The sequence below is a fragment of the Scyliorhinus torazame genome, chromosome 6 (genome assembly GCF_047496885.1).
Source record: "Scyliorhinus torazame isolate Kashiwa2021f chromosome 6, sScyTor2.1, whole genome shotgun sequence".
Taxonomy (NCBI): Eukaryota; Metazoa; Chordata; class Chondrichthyes; order Carcharhiniformes; family Scyliorhinidae; genus Scyliorhinus; species Scyliorhinus torazame.
The window spans coordinates 24889498-24913964 of NC_092712.1; the positions used below are offsets into that span (position 1 = coordinate 24889498).

The 24467-nt window shown below is 51.6% G+C and overlaps 1 protein-coding gene across 2 annotated transcripts in view; it reads left to right on the forward strand.

The window, feature by feature from the left end:
* The window catches only part of gfus.1 (GDP-L-fucose synthase, tandem duplicate 1), a 44753-nt gene that overhangs the window by 14191 nt on the left and 6095 nt on the right, over nt 1–24467 (forward strand). Inside the window, exons 4-9 of one of the 2 annotated variants that reach the window (XM_072508031.1) lie at nt 666–794; nt 10934–11007; nt 11867–12000; nt 15726–15790; nt 18481–18547; nt 22121–22200. In XM_072508031.1, coding sequence (XP_072364132.1) covers nt 666–794; nt 10934–11007; nt 11867–12000; nt 15726–15790; nt 18481–18547; nt 22121–22200 — 549 coding nt within the window. The remainder of the gene's footprint in view (nt 1–665; nt 795–10933; nt 11008–11866; nt 12001–15725; nt 15791–18480; nt 18548–22120; nt 22201–24467) is intronic. The other variant, XM_072508032.1, reaches the window with a different exon arrangement.

Below are 24467 nucleotides of genomic sequence, written 5' to 3' on the forward strand. Positions count from 1 at the left end.
GGGAATCAGTGAGGGAGCGACAGGGAGTTTGGATACAGTCGGTACAGGATACTGTCGGGGAATCAGTGAGGGAGCGACAGGGAGTTTGGATACAGTCGGTACAGGATACTGTCGGGAGAATCAGAGAGGGAGCGACAGGGAGTTCGGATACAGTCGGTACAGGATACTGTCGGGAATCAGAGAGGGAGCGACAGGGAGTTCGGATACAGTCGGTACAGGATACTGTCGGGAATCAGAGAGGGAGCGACAGGGAGTTCGGATACAGTCGGTACAGGATACTGTCAGGAATCAGTGAGGGAGAGACGGGGAGTTCGGATACAGTCGGTACAGGATACTGTCGGGAATCAGAGAGGGAGAGGCAGGGAGTTCCGAGACAGTCGGTACAGGATACTGTCAGGGGGAGAATCAGTGAGATGGGGAATCGGTGAGACGGGTGGTTTAGCACAGGGCTAAAGAGCTGGCTTTGAAAGCAGACCAAGGCAGGCCAGCAACACGGTTCAATTCCCGTACCAGCCTCCCCGAACAGGCGCCAGAATGTGGCGACTAGGGGCTTTTCACAGTAACTTCATTTGAAGCCTACTTGTGACAATAAGCGATTTTCATTTCATTTCAATTTGGAGAGTTTGTTGGGTGGTTGCTGGTGATTTATGTGTTGTGTTTTTCAGAGGAAGAATGTTCACATTAACGATAATGTGCTGCACTCCGCTCATGAGCACGGGGTCACAAAGGTCATCTCCTGCCTCTCCACCTGCATCTTCCCAGACAAGACCACCTACCCTGTGGATGAAACTATGGTGAGACCCTCCCTCTTCCTCTTTTTCCCCTCATTTTTCCTCTGTTTCCCCCTTCCTTCCCCTCAAATGACATGCCTCAAAGGTGGGTATATAGAACTAAAATACAGATCAGTCATGATCTGATTGAATGGCAGAAGAGGCTTGAGGGGCTGAATGGCAACATTTCAACACTGTTGCCGAATTCCAAATCAAACACCAAGCTCTGTTGTATCTCCACCATGAGGTGTACAGTTTATTAGCAGGTTCAGTATTACTTTCCCAACCACGGTTTCCCTGTATAAGACTGGAGTCACATGTCGGCCAGACCAGGTAATGATGGCAGATTTCCTTCCCTGCAGAATATTAGTTGTTTTTTTGCAACTTACTGGCTGTAATATGAAAGTGATTCAAGCTTCATCCCTGCGTTCCACTCTGTACAGCTCAGAAACCTGGACTACGTACCGACGCCACCTCCAGACCCTGGAGAGGTACCATCAACGCTGATTGAGACGGAGTCCCCGCGTCAGCTGTGAGGTGTACTGACATCAGTGTCCTTGAAGCTGCCAATAGCACCAGCGTCGAGGCCATGAAACCAACTCCGCTGGGCCGGCTGTGTGGTTAGGATGTCACAGCCCTGACTGCCAAAGAACTTCATCTTTGCCCAACTCAAGGAATGAAAATGAAATGAAAATCGCTTATTGTCACAAGTAGGATTCAAATGAAGTTACTGTGAAAAGCCCCTCGTCGCCACATTCTGGCACCTGTTCGGGGAGGCTGGTACGGGAATTGAACCGTACTGTTGGCCTGCCCTGGTCTGCTTTAAAAGCCAGCTATTTAGCCCAGTGTGCTAAATCAGCCCAGGAACGATCCTGAACAAGAGGAGGACAAAGGAAGCGCTTCAAAGACACCCTGAAGGCAAGAAATGCAACGTAGATGTCAAGGCCTGGGAGACCCTTGCTCAGAAGAGGCCTATTTGGAAGAACCTCCTGACTGAAGGAACACAATTCTTCAAGGCCACCCGACATCAAGAGGAGGCCCGGAAATGGAGTCTGAGAAGGGAACGCCAGCGATCTAAAGTTCAGTGACTGATCCTGCCTCCTGGAGACTCCTGCCAAGTGTGTGGTCAAAGTTGCAGCTCTAAGATCGGACTGATCAACCATGCAAGAACTCACAGAACCCATGACCAGTAACACCGAGTTTCTTAGGTGGACAGTCACACTCGTTAGCGAGTGATCACCGAAGAAGGATTAAGAGACTCGATTATTGTAAAACCCATCAGGTTCACTCATACCCCTTCGGGAAGGAAATCTGCCGTCCTTACCTGGTCTGGCCTCCATGAGACTCCCGACTCACAGCAATGTGGTTGGCTGTGGTTTTTCTGAATGCAAGGCTGTGTTTTTCTGAATGGAAGGTTGTGACTAGTGATGTTCCACAGGGATTGGGCCTCTGTTGTTTGTAGTGTACATAAACGATCTGGAGGAAAGCGTAGCCGGTCTGATTAGTAAGTTCACGGATGACACCCAAGTTGGTGGAGTGGCAGATAATGTTGAGGATTGTCAGGGGATATAGCAGGACATAGATAGGTTGGAGACTTGGGCAGAGAAATGGCAAATGGTGTTTAATCCGGACGAATGTGAGGTCATGCATTTTGGTAGGTCTAACGGGAAATATACCGTAAATGGCGAAACTCATATAGAACATCGGAGAGATCTGGGTGTGCAGGTCCACAGATCGTTGAAGTTGGCAACACAAGTGGACAAGGTAGTAAAGAAAGCATACGGAATGCTTGCCTTCATTGGACGGGACATCGAGTATAAAAACTGGCAAATCATGCTGCAATTGTATAGAACCTTGGTACGGCCGCACCTGGAATATTGCTCACAATTCTGGTTGCCACACTACCAGAAGGATGTGGAGGCTTTAGCTATGAAGAGCGGTTGAATAAACTCGGTTTGTTCTCACTGGAACGACGGAGGTTGAGGGGCGACCTGATAGAGGTCTACAAATTTTATTAAAAAAAAAAAAAAAAAAATTTAGAGTACCCAATTCATTTTTTCCAATTAAGGGGCAATTTAGCGTGTTCACTCCACCTACCTTGCACAAGGTCTACAAAATTATGAGGCGCATAGACAGAGTGGATAGTCAGAGGCTTTTCCCCAGGGTAGAGGGGTCAATTACTAGGGGGCATAGGTTTAAAGGAGATGTACGAGGCAAGTTTTTTTACACAGTGGGTAGTGGGTGCCTGGAACTCGCTGCCGGAGGAGGTGGTGGAAGCAGGGACGATAGTGACGTTTAAGGGGCATCTTTTTTTTTTTTTACAAATATTTTATTGAAAATTTTTGGTCAACCAACACAGTACATTGTGCATCCTTTACACAATATTATAACAACACAAATAACAATGACCTATTTTATAAACAAAAAACAAAAAAAAATGAATAAATAATAAATAACAAAAATGAAAACTAACCCTAATTGGCAACTGCCTTATCACAAGTAACACTCTCCAAAAATATAATTTAACAGTCCAATATATAATTATCTGTAGCAACGACCTATACATATTATACAGTATATATTAACAACCCTGAGAGTCCTTCTGGTTCCTCCTCTTTCCCCCCCCCCCCCCCCCCCCCAACCCCGATCCTGGGCTGCTGCTGCTGCCTTCTTTTTTCAATTCCATCTATCTTTCTGCGAGGTATTCGACGAACGGTTGCCACCGCCTGGTGAACCCTTGAGCCGACCCCCTTAGAACGAACTTAATCCGCTCTAGCTTTATAAACCCTGCCATGTCATTTATCCAGGTCTCCACCCCCGGGGGCTTGGCTTCTTTCCACATTAACAATGTCCTGCGCCGGGCTACTAGGGACGCAAAGGCCAAAACATCGGCCTCTCTCGCCTCCTGCACTCCCGGCTCTTGTGCAACCCCAAATATAGCCAACCCCCAGCTTGGTTCGACCCGGACCCCCACTACTTTTGAAAGCACCTTTGTCACCCCCATCCAAAACCCCTGTAGTGCCGGGCATGACCAAAACATATGGGTATGATTCGCTGGGCTTCTCGAGCACCTCGCACACCTATCCTCCACCCCAAAAAATTTACTGAGCCGTGCTCCAGTCATATGCGCCCTGTGTAATACCTTAAACTGAATCAGGCTTAGCCTGGCACATGAGGACGACGAATTTACCCTGCTTAGGGCATCTGCCCACAGCCCCTCCTCGATCTCCTCCCCCAGCTCTTCTTCCCATTTCCCTTTTAGTTCTTCTACCATAGTCTCCCCTTCGTCTCTCATTTCCCTATATATATCTGACACCTTACCATCCCCCACCCATGTCTTTGAGATCACTCTGTCCTGCACCTCTTGTGTCGGGAGCTGCGGGAATTCCCTCACCTGTTGCCTCGCAAAAGCCCTCAGTTGCATATACCTGAATGCATTCCCTTGGGGCAACCCATATTTCTCGGTCAGCGCTCCCAGACTCGCGAACTTCCCATCCACAAACAGATCTTTCAGTTGCGTTATTCCTGCTCTTTGCCACATTCCATATCCCCCATCCATTCCCCCCGGGGCAAACCTATGGTTGTTTCTTATCGGGGACCCCCCCAAGGCTCCAGTCTTTCCCCTATGTCGTCTCCACTGTCCCCAAATCTTCAGTGTAGCCACCACCACCGGGCTTGTGGTGTAGTTCCTCGGTGAGAACGGCAATGGGGCTGTCACCATAGCCTGTAGGCTAGTCCCCCTACAGGACGCCCTCTCTAATCTCTTCCACGCCGCTCCCTCCTCCTCTCCCATCCACTTACTCACCATTGAAATATTAGCGGCCCAATAATACTCACTTAGGCTCGGTAGTGCCAGCCCCCCCCCTATCCCTGCTACGCTGTAAGAATCCCTTCCTCACTCTCGGGGTCTTCCCGGCCCACACAAAACCCATGATGCTCTTTTCAATCCTTTTAAAAAAAGCCTTCGTGATCACCACCGGGAGGCACTGAAACACAAAGAGGAATCTCGGGAGGACCACCATCTTAACCGCCTGCACCCTCCCTGCCAGTGACAGGGATACCATATCCCATCTCTTGAAATCCTCCTCCATTTGTTCCACCAACCGCGTTAAATTTAACCTATGCAATGTGCCCCAATTCTTGGCTATCTGGATCCCCAGGTAACGAAAGTCCCTTGTTACCTTCCTCAACGGTAGGTCCTCTATTTCTCTACTCTGCTCCCCTGGATGCACCACCAACAACTCACTTTTCCCCATGTTCAATTTATACCCTGAAAAATCCCCAAACTCCCCAAGTATCCGCATTATTTCTGGCATCCCCTCCGCCGGGTTCGCCACGTATAGTAGCAAATCGTCCGCATACAAAGATACCCGGTGTTCTTCTCCTCCTCTAAGTACTCCCCTCCACTTCTTGGAACCCCTCAACGCTATCGCCAGGGGCTCAATCGCCAGTGCATACAATAATGGGGACAGAGGGCATCCCTGCCTTGTCCCTCTATGGAGCCGAAAATATGCAGATCCCTGTCCATTCGTGACCACGCTCACCATCGGGGCCCTATACAACAGCTGCACCCATCTAACATACCCCTCTCCAAAACCAAATCTCCTCAATACCTCCCACAAATAATCCCACTCCACTCTATCAAATGCTTTCTCGGCATCCATCGCCACTACTATCTCCGTTTCCCCCTCTGGTGGGGCCATCATCATTACCCCTAACAGCCTCCGTATATTCGTGTTCAGCTGTCTCCCCTTCACAAACCCAGTTTGGTCCTCGTGGACCACCCCCGGGACACATTCCTCTATTCTCATTGCCATTACCTTGGCCAGGATCTTGGCATCTACATTTAGGAGGGAAATAGGTCTATAGGACCCACATTGTAGCGGGTCCTTTTCCTTCTTTAAGAGAAGCGATATCGTTGCTTCAGACCTAGTCGGGGGCAGTTGTCCCCTTTCCTTTGCCTCATTAAAGGTCCTCGTCAATACCGGGGCGAGCAAGTCCACATATTTTCTATAGAATTCGACTGGGAATCCATCCGGTCCCGGGGCCTTTCCCGCCTGCATGCTCCTAATTCCTTTCACCACTTCTTCTACCTCGATCTGTGCTCCCAGTCCCACCCTTTCCTGCTCTTCCACCTTGGGAAATTCCAGCCGATCCAAAAAGCCCATCATTCTCTCCCTCCCATCCGGGGGTTGCGCTTCATATAATTTTTTATAAAATGTCTTGAACACTCCATTCACTCTCTCCGCTCCCCGCTCCATCTCTCCTTCCTCATCCCTCACTCCCCCTATTTCCCTCGCTGCTCCCCTTTTCCTCAATTGGTGTGCCAGCAACCTGCTCGCCTTCTCCCCATATTCGTACTGTACACCCTGTGCCTTCCTCCATTGTGCCTCTGCAGTGCCCGTAGTCAGCAAGTCAAATTCTACATGTAGCCTTTGCCTTTCCCTGTACAGTCCCTCCTCCGGTGCTTCCGCATATTGTCTGTCCACCCTCAAAAGTTCTTGCAGCAACCGCTCCCGTTCCTTACTCTCCTGCTTCCCTTTATGTGCCCTTATTGATATCAGCTCCCCTCTAACCACCGCCTTCAACGCCTCCCAGACCACTCCCACCTGGACCTCCCCATTATCATTGAGTTCCAAGTACTTTTCAATGCACCCCCTCACCCTTAGACACACCCCCTCATCTGCCATTAGTCCCATGTCCATTCTCCAGGGTGGGCGCCCTCCTGTTTCCTCCCCTATCTCCAAGTCTACCCAGTGTGGAGCGTGATCCGAAATGGCTATAGCCGTATACTCCGTTCCCCTCACCTTCGGGATCAACGCCCTTCCCAGCACAAAAAAGTCTATTCGCGAGTAGACTTTATGGACATAGGAGAAAAACGAGAACTCCTTACTCCTAGGTCTGCTAAATCTCCACGGGTCTACACCTCCCATCTGCTCCATAAAATCTTTAAGTACCTTGGCTGCTGCCAGCCTCCTTCCAGTCCTGGACTTCGACCTATCCAGCCCTGGTTCCAACACCGTATTAAAATCTCCCCCCATTATCAGCTTTCCCATCTCTAGGCCCGATGCTAGGAATGCGTCCTAGCATCAGCCTCATAAAATTGGCATCATCCCAGTTCGGGGCATATACGTTTACCAAAACCACCGTCTCCCCCTGTAGTTTGCCACTCACCATCACGTATCTGCCCCCGTTATCCGCCACTATAGTCTTTGCCTCGAACATTACCCGCTTCCCCACGAATATAGCCACCCCCCTGTTTTTCGCATCTAGCCCCGAATGGAACACCTGCCCCACCCATCCTTTGCGTAGCCTAACCTGGTCTATCAGTTTCAGGTGCGTTTCCTGTAACATAACCACATCTGCCTTAAGTTTCTTAAGGTGTGCGAGTACCCGTGCCCTCTTTATTGGCCCGTTCAGCCCTCTCACATTCCACGTGATCAGCCGGGTTGGGGGGCTTCCTACCACCCCCCCCCTTGTCGATTAGCCATCCCCTTTTTCCAGCTCCTCACCCGGTTCCCACGCAGCTGTATCTCCCCCAGGCGGTGCCCCCCCGCCCATCTCCTCCCATACCAGCTCCCCCCTCTCCCCAGCAGCAGCAGCCCAGTAATTCCCCCCTCCCACCCCCCCCCCGCTAGATCCCCCGCTAGCGTAATTACTCCCCCCATGTTGCTCCCAGAAGTCAGCAAACTCTGGCCGACCTCGGCTTCCCCCCGTGACCTCGGCTCGCACCGTGCGACGCCCCCTCCTTCCTGCTTCTCTATTCCCGCCATGATTATCATAGCGCGGGAACCAAGCCCGTGCTTCTCCCTTGGCCCCGCCCCCAATGGCCAACGCCCCATCTCCTCCACCTCCCCTCCTCCCCCCATCACCACCTGTGGAAGAGAGAAAAGTTACCACATCGCAGGATTAGTACATAAAACTCCTCTTTCCCCCCTTTTTAACCCCCCTCTTCGCCCCCCACATTCGCCCCACCACTTTGTTCAAACGTTCTTTTTAATAACCCGCTCATTCCAGTTTTTCTTCCACAATAAAAGTCCACGCTTCATCCGCCGTCTCAAAGTAGTGGTGCCTCCCTCGATATGTGACCCACAGTCTTGCCGGTTGCAGCATTCCAAATTTTATCTTCTTTTTATGAAGCACCGCCTTGGCCCGATTAAAGCTCGCCCTCCTTCTCGCCACCTCCGCACTCCAGTCTTGATAAACGCGGATCACCGCGTTCTCCCATTTACTGCTCCGAGTTTTCTTTGCCCATCTAAGGACCATTTCTCTATCCTTAAACCGGAGGAATCTCACCACTATGGCTCTGGGAATTTCTCCTGCTCTCGGTCCTCGCGCCATCACTCGGTATGCTCCCTCCACCTCCAACGGACCCGCCGGGGCCTCCGCTCCCATTAACGAGTGCAGCATCGTGCTCACATATGCCCTGACGTCCCCTCCCTCCGCACCTTCAGGAAGACCAAGAATCCTCAGGTTGTTCCTCCTTGCGTTGTTCTCCAGTGCCTCCAACCTTTCCACACATCGTTTCTGATGTGCCTCATGCGTCTCCGTCTTCACCACCAGGCCCTGTATGTCGTCCTCATTCTCGGCTGCCTTTGCCTTCACGACCCGAAGCTCCCGCTCCTGGGTCTTTTGCTCCTCCTTTAGCCCTTCGATCGCCTGTAGTATCGGGGCCAACAGCTCTTTCTTCATTTCCTTTTTGAGCTCTTCCACACAGCATTTCAAGAACTCTTGTTGTTCAGGGCCCCATGTTAAACTGCCACCTTCCGACGCCATCTTGGTTTTTGCTTGCCTTCCTTGCCGCTGTTCTAAAGGATCCACTGCAATCCGGCCACTTTCTCCTCCTTTTTTCATCCGTATCCAGGGGGGATTCCCTTCTGGTTTACCGCACAGTGTTTTTAGCCGTCAAAATTGCCGTTGGGGCTCCTATCAAGAGCCCAAAAGTCCGTTTCACCGGGAGCTGCCGAAACGTGCGACTCAGCTGGTCATCGCCGCACCCGGAAGTCCTTTAAGGGGCATCTTAACAAATACATGAATAGAGGGATACGGACCCAGGAAGTGTAAAAGATTTTAGTTTAGTCGGGCAGCATGGTCGGCACGGGCTTGGAGGGCCGAAGGGCCTGTTCCTATGCTGTACTTTTCTTTGCTCTTTGTTCTGTAATGACAAAAGAAGCAGGAACAGCAGTCGGCCATTCAGCCCATCAAACCTGCCCCACTATTCAGTAAGATCAGTACCTTCCCGCACAATCCACATATAACTTCACTCTCTCTGTACTCAAAAATCTATCAATCTCAGTCTTTTCGTTATTTAATAACTGAACATTCACAGCTCTCTGGGGTCGGGAACTCGAGATTCACACCCCTTTAAATAAAGAAATTTCTCCTCGCCTCAGTCCAACACGGCCATCCCCTTATTTGAAGGTGCTGACCCCTAGTTCTAGATGTCCCAGCTGAATAGACCTGTGTCTATTCTGTCAAGCCCCATTAGAACCTGAATGGAATTACCTCCTGTTATTCTAAACTCCAGAGAGTATCGGCCTTTTTTACTCTTATCTCTCCTCCGAGGACACCACCTTTTGTCCCCGGGATTGATCCAGTTCCGTCAGGAGTTTACAGGTTCACATTGTGCTCCAGGTACAGGGAGGCGCAGATTTGGGGCTGAAGCATTTCACTGAAGGTGGTGGCCGGACAGGATTTCCAAGCCGGACTTTGGGATTTATACAGGTCTTGTGTGGAGAGATTGGTGAAGCAGAAATTATTCTCCTTTGAGCTTTGAAGATTAAGGGGAGATTTAATCGAGGTGTTGCTGAAAACAGAGCAGTGAAGCTTTTCATCTCACTCACCAGGACAAATACAAGAAAGCCGAATTTCAAACAATCACCACAATATACGACAGGACAAAAGGAGAATAGTTGGTTAGCAAGTCGTCTCTGATTGGCTGAGGTGTCGCCTTGGAGAAAGCAATAGCAAACTATAGGTTCCCCAAGCTCTTTGATAATTCAAAAGAGGCACAAGGCTTGAACATGTTCCTTTTGTTTGCAGAGAACGGGTCTCTCTGCATGATTTGATGTTGTTTCTAGCAAGCGTAAATGAGCCATGTTATGAACTGGACTGATTACCTTAAATGGGCCAAAAGAGAAAATGGTGGAAAATGTCAGCAGGTCTGGCAGCATGTGTATGGAGTGAAAAGAGCTAACGTTTTGAGTCACCTGGACTCCCTACAGATGCTGCCAGACCTGCTGAGGTTTTCCAGCATTTTCTCTTTTGGTTTCAGATTCCAGCATCCGCAGTAATTTGATTTTACCTTAAATGGGCTGTTGATATTAATGCACTCAGGGTTGTTCAACAAGTGCTGCCCAATTAGAGAATCATATTTTAGTTTCTTTCCAATTAAGGGGCAATTTAACATGGCCAATCCACCTGCCCTGCACACCTTTGGGTTGTGGGGGTGAGACCCATGCAGACACTGGGAGAATGTGCAAACTCCACACGGACAGTGACCCGGGGCCGGGATTGAACCCGGGTCCTCAGTGCTGTGAGGATGCAGTGCTAACCACTGCGCCACCATGCCGCATGGAGAATGACATTTAACAGTAGACGTTTTATTTTGGGTTTTGCAAGCGGGGGGCTGGTTGAGTATAGTCTGTTACAAACTACTTAAGAAAATTGCTGTTTGTCACGGCGCTGAGGTCCCAGGTTCAATCCTGGCTCTGGGTCACTGTCCGTGTGGAGTTTGCACGTTCTCCCCGTGTTTGCGTGGGTTCCGCCCCCACAACCCAAAGATGTGCAAGGTAGGTCGATTGAACACGCTAAATTGCCCCTTAATTGGAAAAAAATGAATTGGGTACTCTAAATCTATTAAAACAAAAAAAGAAAATTGCTGTTTGATTTGATCAGCCAGTTGTTATTAAGTACAAATGTGGCGGACTGAATGTGTTCTAACAACTCTGATTCTGTCTCATGGCTGCCGACAAAGCTGCACTCAAACGGCAGGTAATGTCTACGCCATGTTCAGAGTCTAGCTAGCTGTGCCGCAGTCAGAATTTATCTGGGATATGATTACAGCGAGAGACAGAATCTTGCTGACGACTCCATCCAGGATTTGGACTTGGAGGGGAGATAGAAATGTAATATATTTTTGAATCCTCTTGTGTTTCTTGTAGATCCACAACGGACCCCCACACAGTTCCAACTTTGGGTATTCGTATGCAAAGCGAATGATCGACATTCAGAACCGGTGAGCATCCTCCTTGAAACGAAAGAGAAAATGCTGGAAAATCTCAGCAAGTCTGGCAGCATCTGTAGGGAGAGAAAAGAGCTAACGTTTCGAGTCCGATGACCCTTTGTCAAAGCTAACAGACAGAGAAAGTGGGAAATATTTATACTGTGGAGTGAGAATGAAAGATGAGTCATAGCCACAGAAACCCAGGGAAAACCGGGTGCTAATGGCCACAGGAACCAAGGGGAAAGAGTGCTAATGGCAGTCCCCAGAGAGAACAAAAGATGTGAAAGGCCAAACCGCAGAGAAACTACCATCAGAGGGTGAACTGTAGATGTGGGGGAGGGGAAGTGGAAAGCAAAGAGGAGAAAGGTGAAGGAAAGGTGGATAAGATTGGGGGGCGGGGGGGAATTAAATGTATATTAAGAAAGACAGAAATGGTAAAAGACAGTTAAAATGAAATGAAAACAAATGGGTCGAGGTGGGGTCGAGCTGATCATCTGAAGTTGTTGAATTCGATGTTGAGACCGGAAGGCTGTGGCGTGCCTAACCGGAAGATGAGATGTTGTTGCTTCAGTTTGCATTGAGCTTCAGTGGAACATTGCAGCAGGCCAAGGACAGACATGTGGTCATGGGAGCAGGGTCTTTTGTTAAAATGCTCGGAGCATCCTCTTTGTTTGTACTTCATTTCACTCCTCTTCCTCCCCCTCCTCCTCCCATGGCAGGTGCTGACATATGTAACTTCATTTGAAGGCTACTTGTGACAATAAGTGATTTTCATTTCATATGTGGAGCCTCAATCTCTGCAGAACTGGAGGTGGTGTTGCCTTATCTCGGCTGTGGATTTGTCACTAAACTCATTCCTTCTCTGTCCCAGCGCTTACTCTGAACAACATGGACGGATGTTCACAGCGGTAATTCCCACCAATGTGTTTGGAATGCACGATAATTTTAATATCGAGGACGGGCACGTTTTGCCAGGACTTATCCACAAGACGTACCTGGCGCAGAGTTGAGTCTCCTGTTCTTCATTCTTGGTCGAGTGACTGTGTTAAATTGTAACACTTTTTTAAAAAGTTATTATGCGGGATGTGGGTGTCACTGGCTAAGCCAGCATTTTTATTTCCGATCCCTAAACGTCCTTGAGAATCATAGAATTTACAGTGCAGACGGAGGCCATTTGGCCCATCGAGTCTGCACCAGCCCTTGGAAAGAGCACCCGATTCAAGCCCACATCTCCACCCTATCCCCGTAATCCCACCTAACCTTTTTATGGACACTAAGACCAATTTAGCATAGCAGTCCACCTAACCTGCACATCTTGGACTGTGGGAGGAAACAGGAGCACCCGGAGGAAACACACACAGACACTGGAAGAACGTGCAGACTCCGCACAGACAGTGTCCCAAGACGGGAATCGAACCCGAGACCCTGGAGCTGTGAAGCAATAGTGCTAACCACTGTGCTACCATGCTGCCCTAAAGAAGGTGGTGGTGAGCTGCCTTCTTGAATCGCTGCAGTCCATGTGGTGTAGGCACACCCACAGTGCTGTTAGGGAGGGAGTTCCAGGATTTTGCCCCAGTGACAGTGAAGGAACGGCGATATATTTCCGAGTCGGATTGTGAGTGACTCCAGGTGGTGGGGTTCCCAGGTATCTGCTGCTTTTTTCCTTCTAGATGGAAGATGGCTGCGGATTTGGAAGGTGCTGTTGAAGTTGCTGCATCTTGCAGGCGGTACACACGGCTGCTACTGTACATTGGTGGTGGAGGGATTGAATGTTAAAGGTAGTGGATGGGGGTGATGATCTAGTGCCTGTAATATTTCCTCGAGGCCCTTTTCCCGTGATCTCATGAAACCTCTTCCAGTTTTAATTTGACTCGATGTGTTTCTCAGTGACACTGAGGGCAGCACGGTGGCACAGTGGTTAGCACTGCTGCCTCATGGCGCCGAGGTCCCAGGTTCGATCCCGGCTCTGGGTCACTGTCCGTGTGGAGTTTGCACATTCTCCCCGTGTTTGCGTGGGTTTCGCCCCCACAGCCCAAAGATGGGCAGGCTAGGTGGATTGGCCACGCTAAATTGCCCCTTCATTGGAAAAAATGAATTGGGTACTCTAAAATTATAAAAGATTAAGTGACACTGAGCCATGTGACATTGGAGCAGGTATGGGGTAGAGTTTAAAGAGGTTTAGGGAGGAAATTCCCAGAGCTTCGGACGTAGGCAGCTTGAAGGCATGGCCACCGGTGATGGAGCGATTAAAACCCGAGATTTGTAAGAGAAATAGGAGTAGGCCATTCGGCCCATCGAGCTGCTCTGCCATTCAATAAAATCATGGCAGATCTGATTCTGGTCGTCATTCCACTTTCCTGTCTCTTTCCCGTTATCCCTTACTCTCTTGTCGATCAAAAATCTGCCTAACTCGAGCTTGAATATATTCAGTGACCAAACTTCCACTGCTCTCTGGGGCCGAGAATTGGCCGAGAGTAACAACAACTCCCTGAGGAAGGCAATTCATCCTCATCCCCATCATAAATGGAGACCCTTTGTCCCTTTGTTTTTAAACTCTTCCCCCCCCCCCTCCCCCCCACTGCGTGCTAGATTCCCCCAAAAGAAGAAACACGTACTCAACATCTACTCTGCCAGCTTCAGTACCTTTCAAAAAAATATGTTTATTAAAAAAATTTATATTCAACAAAACCACCCGAAACAATCAAACAGAAAAACACAAAGGAAGAACTAGACAAAAAGGCACTAATTAACTTTAATACAAAAACTAAACTAACCCCCCTGCAGCTGACGGGTCTATCTCCTTAAAAAAAAAGGAAATGAGTGGCTGCCGTGTTGGGACGAATCCTTCTACCGACCCTCTGCTTGTGGACTCGACCGACTTCAAATGTAGAAAAGACACGAGGTCACCCAACCAGGCCGCGGCACCAGGCGGGGTGGAAATCTCCACCCAAGCAGGACTTACCTCCCGGCTATCAACGAGGCGGAGGCGAGGACATCCGTCTTCACCCCAGACTGAAGCACCGGTAGAATCCGACACCCCAAATATGGCCACCAACGGACCTGGATCCAAATCAACACAGAGTATCTCCGACATGGTGTTAAAGAAAGAGGCCCAGAAGCTTAACAACTTGGGACAAGACCAGAACGTACGAGTGTGGTTAGCCTGCCACCCGAGAGCAGCTTATCCTCCACCTCGGAGAAGAATCCGGCTCATCCTCGCTTTAGTCAGGTGCGTCTTGTGCAAAAACCTTGAATTGAATCAAACTTAGTCGAGCACTTGAAGACGTAGCGTTGACCCTGAGAAGGGCCGCACTCCACACCTCACCATCAAGAATGGGACCCAACTCACCCTCCCATTTCGCCTTCACCTCACTCAATGGAGCTGGCTCTGCTGAGAGGATACGGACATGTATGTCCAAAATAGTCCCCCTGTCAGACCCGGCCAAAGACAAAATCTTCTTCAAGGTGGTGGCGCCAAGGGAAAGGAGGGGAAAGCCTTGCCCAAAGCTTTGTGATTTTGATAAGGCTGGAACCAGGCAGCTGGAATTTCTCAGCCAACTCCTGAAAACTGGCAAATCTCTCTTCCACGAACAGGTCTCCAAACCTCCCCACACCCTGCCCCTCCCGAGACTTAAATGTCCAGTCCAAACCTGCTGGCAGAAAAAGGTGGTTGTTGCAGATGGGGCCCAGCAAAGACGGGGAGCTTGAAATGCTGCCTGAACTGCTGCTAATTGTCGGGGTGGAGACACCACTGGGTTCAAGGAAAATCCCACTGAAGAGAAAGACAACGGTGCGGTTACTATAGCGTGAAAGCTAGAAACCGAGCAGGAGTTTGCCTCTGTATGGAACCAGGATCAGTAAACCACAACAATATCTGAATATTGGCTACCCAAAAGTAAACCAATAAATTGGTTTATTGGCCAGGCCAGGCCCCATGACTGTCTGTCTCTTTGGAGCAAAGCCCCACAGACTTTGGGCTCCTACCCGCCCAGATAAAGGAAGATGTTAATTTGTTGACTTTAACAAAAAAGGATTTGGGGAGAAAAATGGGGAGACATTGAAAGAGAAACAAAAATGTCGGGAGCACGTTAATTATAATAACCTGAACGCTACCCACCATGGTTAGGGGGAGGTTATCCCCCCCCCCCCAGTCTGATTTGACACTATCAACCAGATTAGTGCAAATTAATTTATGAAGCGAGGCCCAATCGTGCACCACCAATGAGGTGAGGGGGGGGAAATCATTAATAGTTGCACTGTATAAATAGAGCTGGCCAGTGTGGTGCCGGCTGGAGAAGGAAGCAGTGTGAAGTACTGCTGCTGTGTGTATATTATTGTAAATAAAGTTATTTTCTTTCTGACTCTACAAAGTTGTGCTGAATTCTTCGTAGTTCTCACAAAACTCCCATTTTCATAAAGCGTGCCCCTTGAGTATCGCAGCCGGCCTACCACTCTCCCAGCCAACAATAGCTCTCCTACTTTCTGGGGTAGAGTCAAGTTGGGGTGACAGAGTTGTTAGCACTGCTGCCTCACAGCATCAGGGAGCAGGGTTTGATTGGGATTGGGAGTCAGTTCAGGTTAGTGAGCACCGGGGGGGGGGGGGGGGGGGCGGGGGGGATAGGTGAACGGAGGTGTGCTCCCTCATTGAGGTCATTAAGTAGGATGTGTTGCAGCTTCACTCAGAGTTAAGTTACTGACCTCTTTCCGTTTCACTTGATTCCTACCCCCAGGAAACGGCACATCGCTGGCAGTGTGGGGATCGGGGAATCCCAGGAGACAGTTCATCTTCTCTCTGGTACGTATCTCAGCTAATCCTTGGCACTCGGTTTGTTTCTGTGCTGTGGATCCCATCGTGGAGTGGCCACTGCTCATCTGGAACTGTCAAATCTACCTCCAGTCTCTGGCTAGTGGCTGGCAGTGCCGGGCTGGCTGGAGGTCGGCAGTGCCGGGCTGGCTGGAGGTCGGCAGTGCCGGGCTGGCTGGAGGTCGGCAGTGCCGGGCTGGCTGGAGGTCGGCAGTGCCGGGCTGGCTGGAGGTCGGCAGTGCCGGGCTGGCTGGAGGTCGGCAGTGCCGGGCTGGCTGGAGGTCGGCAGTGCCGGGCTGGCTGGAGGTCGGCAGTGCCGGGCTGGCTGGAGGTCGGCAGTGCCGGGCTGGCTGGAGGTCTGCAGTGCCGGGCTGGCTGGAGATCTGCAGTGCCGGGCTGGCTGGAGATCTGCAGTGCCGGGCTGGCTGGAGGTTGGCAGTGCCGGGCTGGCTGGAGGTCGGCAGGCCCGGGCTGGCTGGAGGTCGGCAGTGTCGGGCTGGCTGGAGGTCGGCAGTGCCGGGCTGGCTGGAGGTCGGCAGTGCCGGGCTGGCTGGAAGTCGGCAGGCCCGGGCTGGCTGGAGGTCGGCAGGCCCGGGCTGGCTGGAGGTCGGCAGGCCCGGGTTGGCGTGGCCGGCAGTGCCGGGCTGGCTGGAGGTCGGCAGGCCCGGGCTGGCTGGAGGTCGGCAGTGCCGGGCTGGCTGGAGGTCGGCAGTGCCGGGCTGGCTGGAGGTCGGCAGTGCCGGGCTGGCTGGAGGTCGGCAGTGCCGGGCTGGCTGGAGGTCGGCAGGCCCGGGTTGGCGTGGCCGGCAGTGCCGGGCTGGCTGGAGGTCGGCAGGCCCGGGCTGGCTGGAGGCCGGCAGGCCCGGGCTGGCTGGAGGCCGGCAGGCCCGGGCTGGCTGGAGGCCGGCAGGCCCGGGCTGGCTGGAGGCCGGCAGGCCCGGGCTGGCTGGAGGCCGGCAGGCCCGGGCTGGCTGGAGGCCGGCAGGCCCGGGCTGGCTGGAGGCCGGCAGGCCCGGGCTGGCTGGAGGCCGGCAGGCCCGGGCTGGCTGGAGGCCGGCAGGCCCGGGCTGGCTGGAGGCCGGCAGGCCCGGGCTGGCTGGAGGCCGGCAGGCCCGGGCTGGCTGGATCTCCAGAAGCCTGGACTGGACGTAGTATCCACCCTATCCCTATCCCTCTCCCTTCCCCATGCCTCCACACATCTACCTCCCGAATATGGGTCAAAATACTTGGGGAAAATTTCTCTGCCAGGCACCCCCAGTTCAGGAGATCACCGGGTATGTGACCCCTCTCTCTGAAGATTCTTATCTTCTATAATCCCTGTCCCCATCCAGAACTGCTCCAGTGGCAACTTCATTTTGAGTTGTGTGGAGGCAGTGGTTACCTCAGACACAGGGCTGGACCTGCCTCGGTCTGCTCACGGGCTTGGGGGGGGGGGGGGGGGGCGGATCTGGATTGCACCATCCCATTCCCAGGATATGAGGGTAAGTATCATAGAATCGAATCTGCACCAACCCTCTGAAAGTGCACCCTACACAGACCCCCCTGCCCTATCCCGGCAATCCCACCTAGGGGCATTTTATTACGGCCAATCCACCAAACCTTTTTCTTTCTTTATTCATTTACGGGATGTGGGAGTCGCTGGTTAGGCCGGCATTTATTGCCCATCGCTAGTTGCCCTTCCGAAGGTGGTGGTGAGCTGCCTTCTTGAACCGCTGCGGTCCCTGAGGTGTAGGTACACCCACTGTGCTGTTAGGAAGGGGGTACCGTGATATAAGTCAGGGTGGTGAGTGACTTTGCACATCTTTGGACTGAGGCAACAATGCTAGCCACTATTCCACCGTGCCGCGAGGCAGCAGTGCTAACCACTGTGCCGCGAGGCAGCAGTGCTAACCACTGTGCTGTGATGCAGCAGTGCTAACCACTGTGCCGTGAGGCAGCAGTGCTAACCACTGTGCCGTGAGGCAGCAGTGCTAACCACTGTGCCACCGTGCCGTGATGCAGTAGTGCTAACCACTGTGCTGAGGCAGCAGTGCTAGCCACTGTGCCACCATGCTGTGGGGCAGCGGTGCTAACCGATGTGCATGAGGCAGCGGTGCTTACCACTGCTGTGAGGCAGCAGTGCTAACCACTGTGCCATGAGGTATTAGTGCTAACCACTGGACCGCCATGCCGTGCGACAGCAGTGCTAACCACTGTCAACGCGCCATGATGCAGCAGTGCTAACCACTGTGCCACCGTGCCGTGTTGCAGCAGTGCTAACCACTGTGCCACCGTGCCGTGCCACAGCAGTGCTAACCACTGCCAACGTGCCGTGTTGCAGCAGTGCTAACCACAGTGCTAACCACTGTGCCACCATGCTGTGGGGCAGCAGTGCTAACCACTGCCAACGTGCCGTGTTGCAGCAGTGCTAACCACTGTGCCACCATGCTGTGGGGCAGCAGTGCTAACCACTGCCAACGTGCCGTGAGGCAGCAATGCTAACCACTGTGTCACTGTGCCGTGAGGCAGCAGTGCTAACCACTGTGCCACCGTGCCGTGAGGCAGTAGTGCTAACCACTGCCAATGTGCCGTGATGCAGCAGTGCTAACCACTGTGCCACCGTGCCGTGAGGAACAGCCAAGACAGGGCATAGACAATAGAGCTTTGTGACTGGACCTAATAACACTGACTTTGTTTTGCAGGATCTGGCCAGGCTTTTCATCTGGGTGTTGAGAGAATATAAGGAGATTGAACCCATCATCCTCTCGGGTGAGAATGGTTTGTTTGTCTGGTTACAGCCTGTTGGGTGATTTACTACATCAGTGGCACTATATAAATGCTAATTGTGTTTGAGGAGGGGGGACAGTTACTGACTTAAAACCCCTCTGAACTCACACCTCCCTCTGCCACCAGCTTTACCTATCTCAGTGAATAAGGTGTCCGTTTGATGGGGACAGTGTAGAGGGAGCTTACTCTGTATCTACCCCGTGCTGTACCTGTCCTGGGAGTGTTTGATGGGGACAGTGTAGAGGGAGCTTTACTCTGTATCTAACCCTGTGCTGTACCTGTCCTGGGAGTGTTTGATGGGGACAGTGTAGAGGGAGCTTTACTCTGTATCTAACCCTGCGCTGTACTTGTCCTGGGAGTGTTTGATGGGGACAGTGTAGAGGGAGTTTTACTCTGTATCTAACCTCGTGCTGTACCTGTCCTGGGAGTGTTTGATGGGGACAGTGTAGAGGGAGTTTTACTCTGTATCTAACCCCGTGCTGTACCTGTCCTGGGAGTGTTTGATGGGGACAGTGTAGAGGGAGCTTGACTCTGTATCTAACCCCGTGCTGTACCTGTCCTGGGAGTGTTTGATGGGGACAGTGTAGAGGGAGCTTTACTCAGTATCTAACTCCGTGCTGTACCTGTCCTGGGAATGTTTGATGGGGACAGTGTAGAGGGAGCTTTGCTCTGTCCTCGGAATGATTGATGGGGACAGTGCCGAGGGAGCTAACTCTGTATCTAATCCCGTGCTGTACCTGTCCTGGGAATGTTTGATGGGAACAGAATAGATGGTGCTTTACTCTGTATCTAACCCCATGCTGAACCTGTCCTGGGAGTGTTTGATGGGGACAGTGTAAAGGGAGCTTTACTCTGTATCTAAATCTGTGGTGTACCTGCCCTGGGAGTGATTGATGGGGACAGTGTAGGGGAAGCTTTACTGTGTATCTAACCCCGTGCTGTAACTGTCCCGGGAGTATTTGATGGGGACTGTGTAGAGGGAGTTTTACTCTGTATCTAACCCCATGCTGTACCTGTCCTGGGAATATTTGATGGGGACAGTGTAGAGAGAGGTGAACTCTGCATCTAACTCTGCACTGTATCTGTCCTGGGAGTGCTGGATGGGGACAGTGTAGAGGAAGTTTTACTCTGTATCTAACCCCGTGCTGTACCTGTCCTGGGAGTGTTTGATGGGGACAGTGTAGAGGGAGCTTTACTCTGTATCTAACCCCGTGCTGTACCTGTCCTGGGAGTGTTTGATGGGGACAGTGTAGAGGGAGCTTTACTCTGTATCCAACCCTGTGCTGTACCTGTCCTGGGAGTGTTTGATGGGGACAGTGTAGAGGGAGCTTTACTCTGTATCTAACCCCGTGCAGTACCTGTCCTGGGAGTGTTTGATGGGGATGTATAGAGGGAGCTTTACTCTGTATCTAACCCCGTGCTGTACCTGTCCTGGGAGTGTTTGATGGGGACAGTGTAGAGGGAGCTTTACTCAGTATCTAACTCCGTGCTGTACCTGTCCTGGGAATGTTTGATGGGGACAGTGTAGAGGGAGCTTTACTCAGTATCTAACTCCGTGCTGTACCTGTCCTGGGAATGTTTGATGGGGACAGTGTAGAGGGAGCTTTGCTCTGTCCTGGGAATGATTGATGGGGACAGTGCCGAGGGAGCTTACTCTGTATCTAACCCCATGCTGAACCTGTCCTGGGAGTGTTTGATGGGGACAGTGTAAAGGGAGCTTTACTCCGTATCTAAATCTGTGGTGTACCTGCCCTGGGAGTGATTGATGGGGACAGTGTAGGGGAAGCTTTACTGTGTATCTAACCCCGTGCTGTAACTGTCCCAGGAGTATTTGATGGGGACTGTGTAGAGAGAGGTGTACTCTGTATCTAACTCTACACTGTACCTGTCCTGGGAGTGTTTGATGGGGACAGTGTAGAGAGAGGTCTACTCTGTATCTAACTCTGCACTGTACCTGTCCTGGGAGTGTTTGATGGGGACAGTGTAGAGGGAGCTTTCCTCTGTATCTAACCCCGTGCTGTACCTGTCCTGGGAGTGTTTGATGGGGACAGTGTAGAGGGAGTTTTGCTCTGTATCTAACTCCGTGCTGTACCTGTCCTGGGAGTGTTTGATGGGGACAGTGTAGAGGGAGTTTTACTCTGTATCTAACCCCGTGCAGTACCTGTCCTGGGAGTGTTTGATGGGGACAGTGAAGAGGGAGCTTTACTCTGTATCTATTCTCATTCTTGAGAATGTTTCCAGCTCCTCTTCTCCATTTTAAAAACGATTTCATGCAGTGAGTGGTTAGGGTCTGGAATGCACTGTCTGAGAGTGTGGTGGAGGCAGATTCACACAGCGAGTGGTTAGGGTCTGGAATGCGCTGTCTGACATTGTGGTGGAGGCAGGGTCACGCAGGGAGTGGTTAGGGTCTGGAATGCACTGTCTGAGAGTGTGGTGGAGGCAGGGTCACACAGCGAGTGGTTAGGGTCTGGAATGCACTGTCTGACATTGTGGTGGAGGCAGGGTCACGCAGGGAGTGGTTAGGGTCTGGAATGCACTGTCTGAGAGTCTGGTGGAGGCAGATTCACACAGCGAGTGGTTAGGATCTGGAATGCACTGTCTGAGAGTCTGGTGGAGGCAGGGTCACGCAGGGAGTGGTTAGGGTCTGGAATGCACAGTCTGACAGTGTGGTGGAGGCAGGGTCACACAGCGAGTGGTTAGGGTCTGGAACGCACAGTCTGAGAGTGTGGTGGAGGCAGATTCACACAGCGAGTGGTTAGGGTCTGGAATGCACTGTCTGAGAGTGTGGTGGAGGCAGGGTCACCACAGTGAGTGGTTAGGATCTGGAATGCACTGTCTGAGAGTGTGGTGGAGGCAGATTCACACAGCGAGTGGTTACGATCTGGAATGCACTGTCTGAGAGTGTGGTGGAGGCAGGGTCACACAGCGAGTGGTTTGGGTCTGGAATGCACTGTCTGACAGTGTGGTGGAGGCAGGGTCACACAGCGAGTGGTTAGGGTCTGGAATGCACTGTCTGAGAGTGTGGTGGAGGCACATTCACACAGCGAGTGGTTAGGGTCTGGAATGCACAGCCTGAGAGTGTGGTGGAGGCAGGGTCACACAGCGAGTGGTTCGGGTCTGGAATGCACTGTCTGACAGTGTGGTGGAGGCAGGGTCACACAGCGAGTAGTTAGGATCTGGAATGCACTGTCTGAGAGTGTGGTGGAGGCAGTGTCACACAGCGAGTGGTTGGGGTCTGGAATGCACTGTCTGAGAGTGTGGTGGAGGCAGTGTCACACAGCGAGTGGTTGGGGTCTGGAATGCACTGTCTGACAGTGTGGTGGAGGCAGGGTCACACTGCGAGTGGTTAGGATCTGGAATGCACTGTCTGAGAGTGTGGTGGAGGCAGTGTCACACAGCGAGTGGTTGGGGTCTGGAATGCACTGTCTGACAGTGTGTTGGAGGCAGGGTCACACAGCGAGTGGTTGGGGTCTGGAATGCACTGTCTGACAGTGTGGTGGAGGCAGTGTCACACAGGTTCCTGTGAGGATAATGTTTCTCTTTATCTGCCCTCAGTGGGAGAGGAAGATGAAGTGTCCATTAAAGAGGCAGCAGAGAGCATTGTGGCAGCCATGGGGTTCAAAGGGGAGCTCGTTGTATCCTTCACATGTATGACTGTCTGAATCCTTCATATGTATGATTGTCTGTATCCTTCACATGTACGACTGCCTGTATCCTTCACATGTATGACTGCCTGTATCCTTCACGCATGTGACGGTCTGTGTCCTTCACCCGTCGGCCTGTGCCCATCACGTATGCAACGGTCTGCAAATTAATCTTTTGGCGAGTTCCCAGCTGCAGGGAACTCCTCATTGGGCCACTGCAACTTAGCCAGGGCTGCAGCTAATAGTGGTCTCGCTGTATTTTGTGAGTGTCTCTGTCTGTGTGTGTCTCTCTATGTCTGTGTGTGTCTCTCTATGTCTGTGTGTCTCTCTATGTTTGTGTGTGTCTCTCTATGTTTGTGTGTCTCTCTCTATGTCTGTGTCTCTCTATGTCTGTGTGTGTCTCTCTATGTCTGTGTGTGTCTCTCTATGTCTGTGTGTGTCTCTCTATGTCTGTGTGTGTCTCTGTATGCGTGTGTCTCTGTATGCGTGTGTCTCTGTATGCGTGTGTCTCTGTCTGCGTGTGTGTCTCTGTCTGCGTTTGAGTCTGTCTGTGTGTATCTCTGTCTGTCTGTATGTGTCTCTGTCTCTATCTGTGTGTGTGTCTCTCTGTCTGTGTGTGTGTGTGTGTGTGTCTCTGTGTGTGTGTGTGTGTGTCTCTCTGTCTGTGTCTGCGTGTGTGTCTCTGTCTGCGTGTGTGTCTCTGTCTGCGTGTGTGTCTCTGTCTGTCTGTGTGTGTCTCTGTCTGTGTGTCTCTCTCTCTGTCTGGGTATGCATCTCTCTATGTCTGGGTGGGTGTCTCTGTATGTCTGGCTGTGTGTCTCTATGTCTGGGTGGGTGTCTTTCTATGTCTGGGCGTGTGTCTCTGTCTGAGTGTGTGTCTCTGTCTGAGTGTGTGTCTCTGTCTGCGTGTGTGTCTCTGTCTGTCTGTGTGTGTCTCTGTCTGTCTGTGTGTGTCTCTGTCTGTCTGTGTGTCTCTGTCTGCGTGTGTGTCTCTGTCTGCGTGTGTGTCTCTGTCTGCGTGTGTGTCTCTGTCTGTCTGTGTGTCTCTCTGTCTGGGTATGCATCTCTCTATGTCTGGGTGGGTGTCTCTGTATGTCTGGCTGTGTGTCTCTGTATGTCTGGCTGTGTGTCTCTATGTCTGGGTGGGTGTCTTTCTATGTCTGGGCGTGTGTCTCTGTCTGCGTGTGTGTCTCTGTCTGTCTGTGTGTGTCTCTGTCTGTCTGTGTGTGTCTCTGTCTGTCTGTGTGTGTCTCTGTCTGCGTGTGTGTCTCTGTCTGTCTGTGTGTCTCTCTGTCTGGGTATGCATCTCTCTATGTCTGGGTGGGTGTCTCTGTATGTCTGGCTGTGTGTCTCTATGTCTGGGTGGGTGTCTTTCTATGTCTGGGCGTGTGTCTCTGTCTGAGTGTGTGTCTCTGTCTGAGTGTGTGTCTCTGTCTGCGTGTGTGTCTCTGTCTGTCTGTGTGTGTCTCTGTCTGTCTGTGTGTGTCTCTGTCTGTCTGTGTGTCTCTGTCTGCGTGTGTGTCTCTGTCTGCGTGTGTGTCTCTGTCTGCGTGTGTGTCTCTCTGTCTGGGTATGCATCTCTCTATGTCTGGGTGGGTGTCTCTGTATGTCTGGCTGTGTGTCTCTGTATGTCTGGCTGTGTGTCTCTATGTCTGGGTGGGTGTCTTTCTATGTCTGGGCGTGTGTCTCTGTCTGCGTGTGTGTCTCTGTCTGTCTGTGTGTGTCTCTGTCTGTCTGTGTGTGTCTCTGTCTGTCTGTGTGTGTCTCTGTCTGTCTGTGTGTGTCTCTGTCTGTCTGTGTGTGTCTCTGTCTGCGTGTGTGTCTCTGTCTGTCTGTGTGTCTCTCTGTCTGGGTATGCATCTCTCTATGTCTGGGTGGGTGTCTCTGTATGTCTGGCTGTGTGTCTCTATGTCTGGGTGGGTATCTTTCTATGTCTGGGCATGTGTCTCTGTCTGTGTGTGTGTCTCTGTCTGAGTGTGTGTCTCTCTGTCTCTATGTCTGGGTATGTGTCTGTCTATGTCTGGGTGTGTGTCTGTCTATGTCTGTGTGTGTGTCTGTCTGTCTGTGTGTGTGTGTGTCTCTGTCTGTGTCTCTCTGTCTGTGTGTGTGTCTCTCACTGTCTGTCTGTGTGTGTCTCTGTCTGTCTGTGTGTGTCTCTGTGTGTGTGTGTGTCCCTGTCTGTGTGTGTGTGTGTCCCTGTCTGTGTCTGTGTGTGTCTCTGTCTGTCTGTGTGTGTCTCTGTCTGTCTGTGTGTGTCT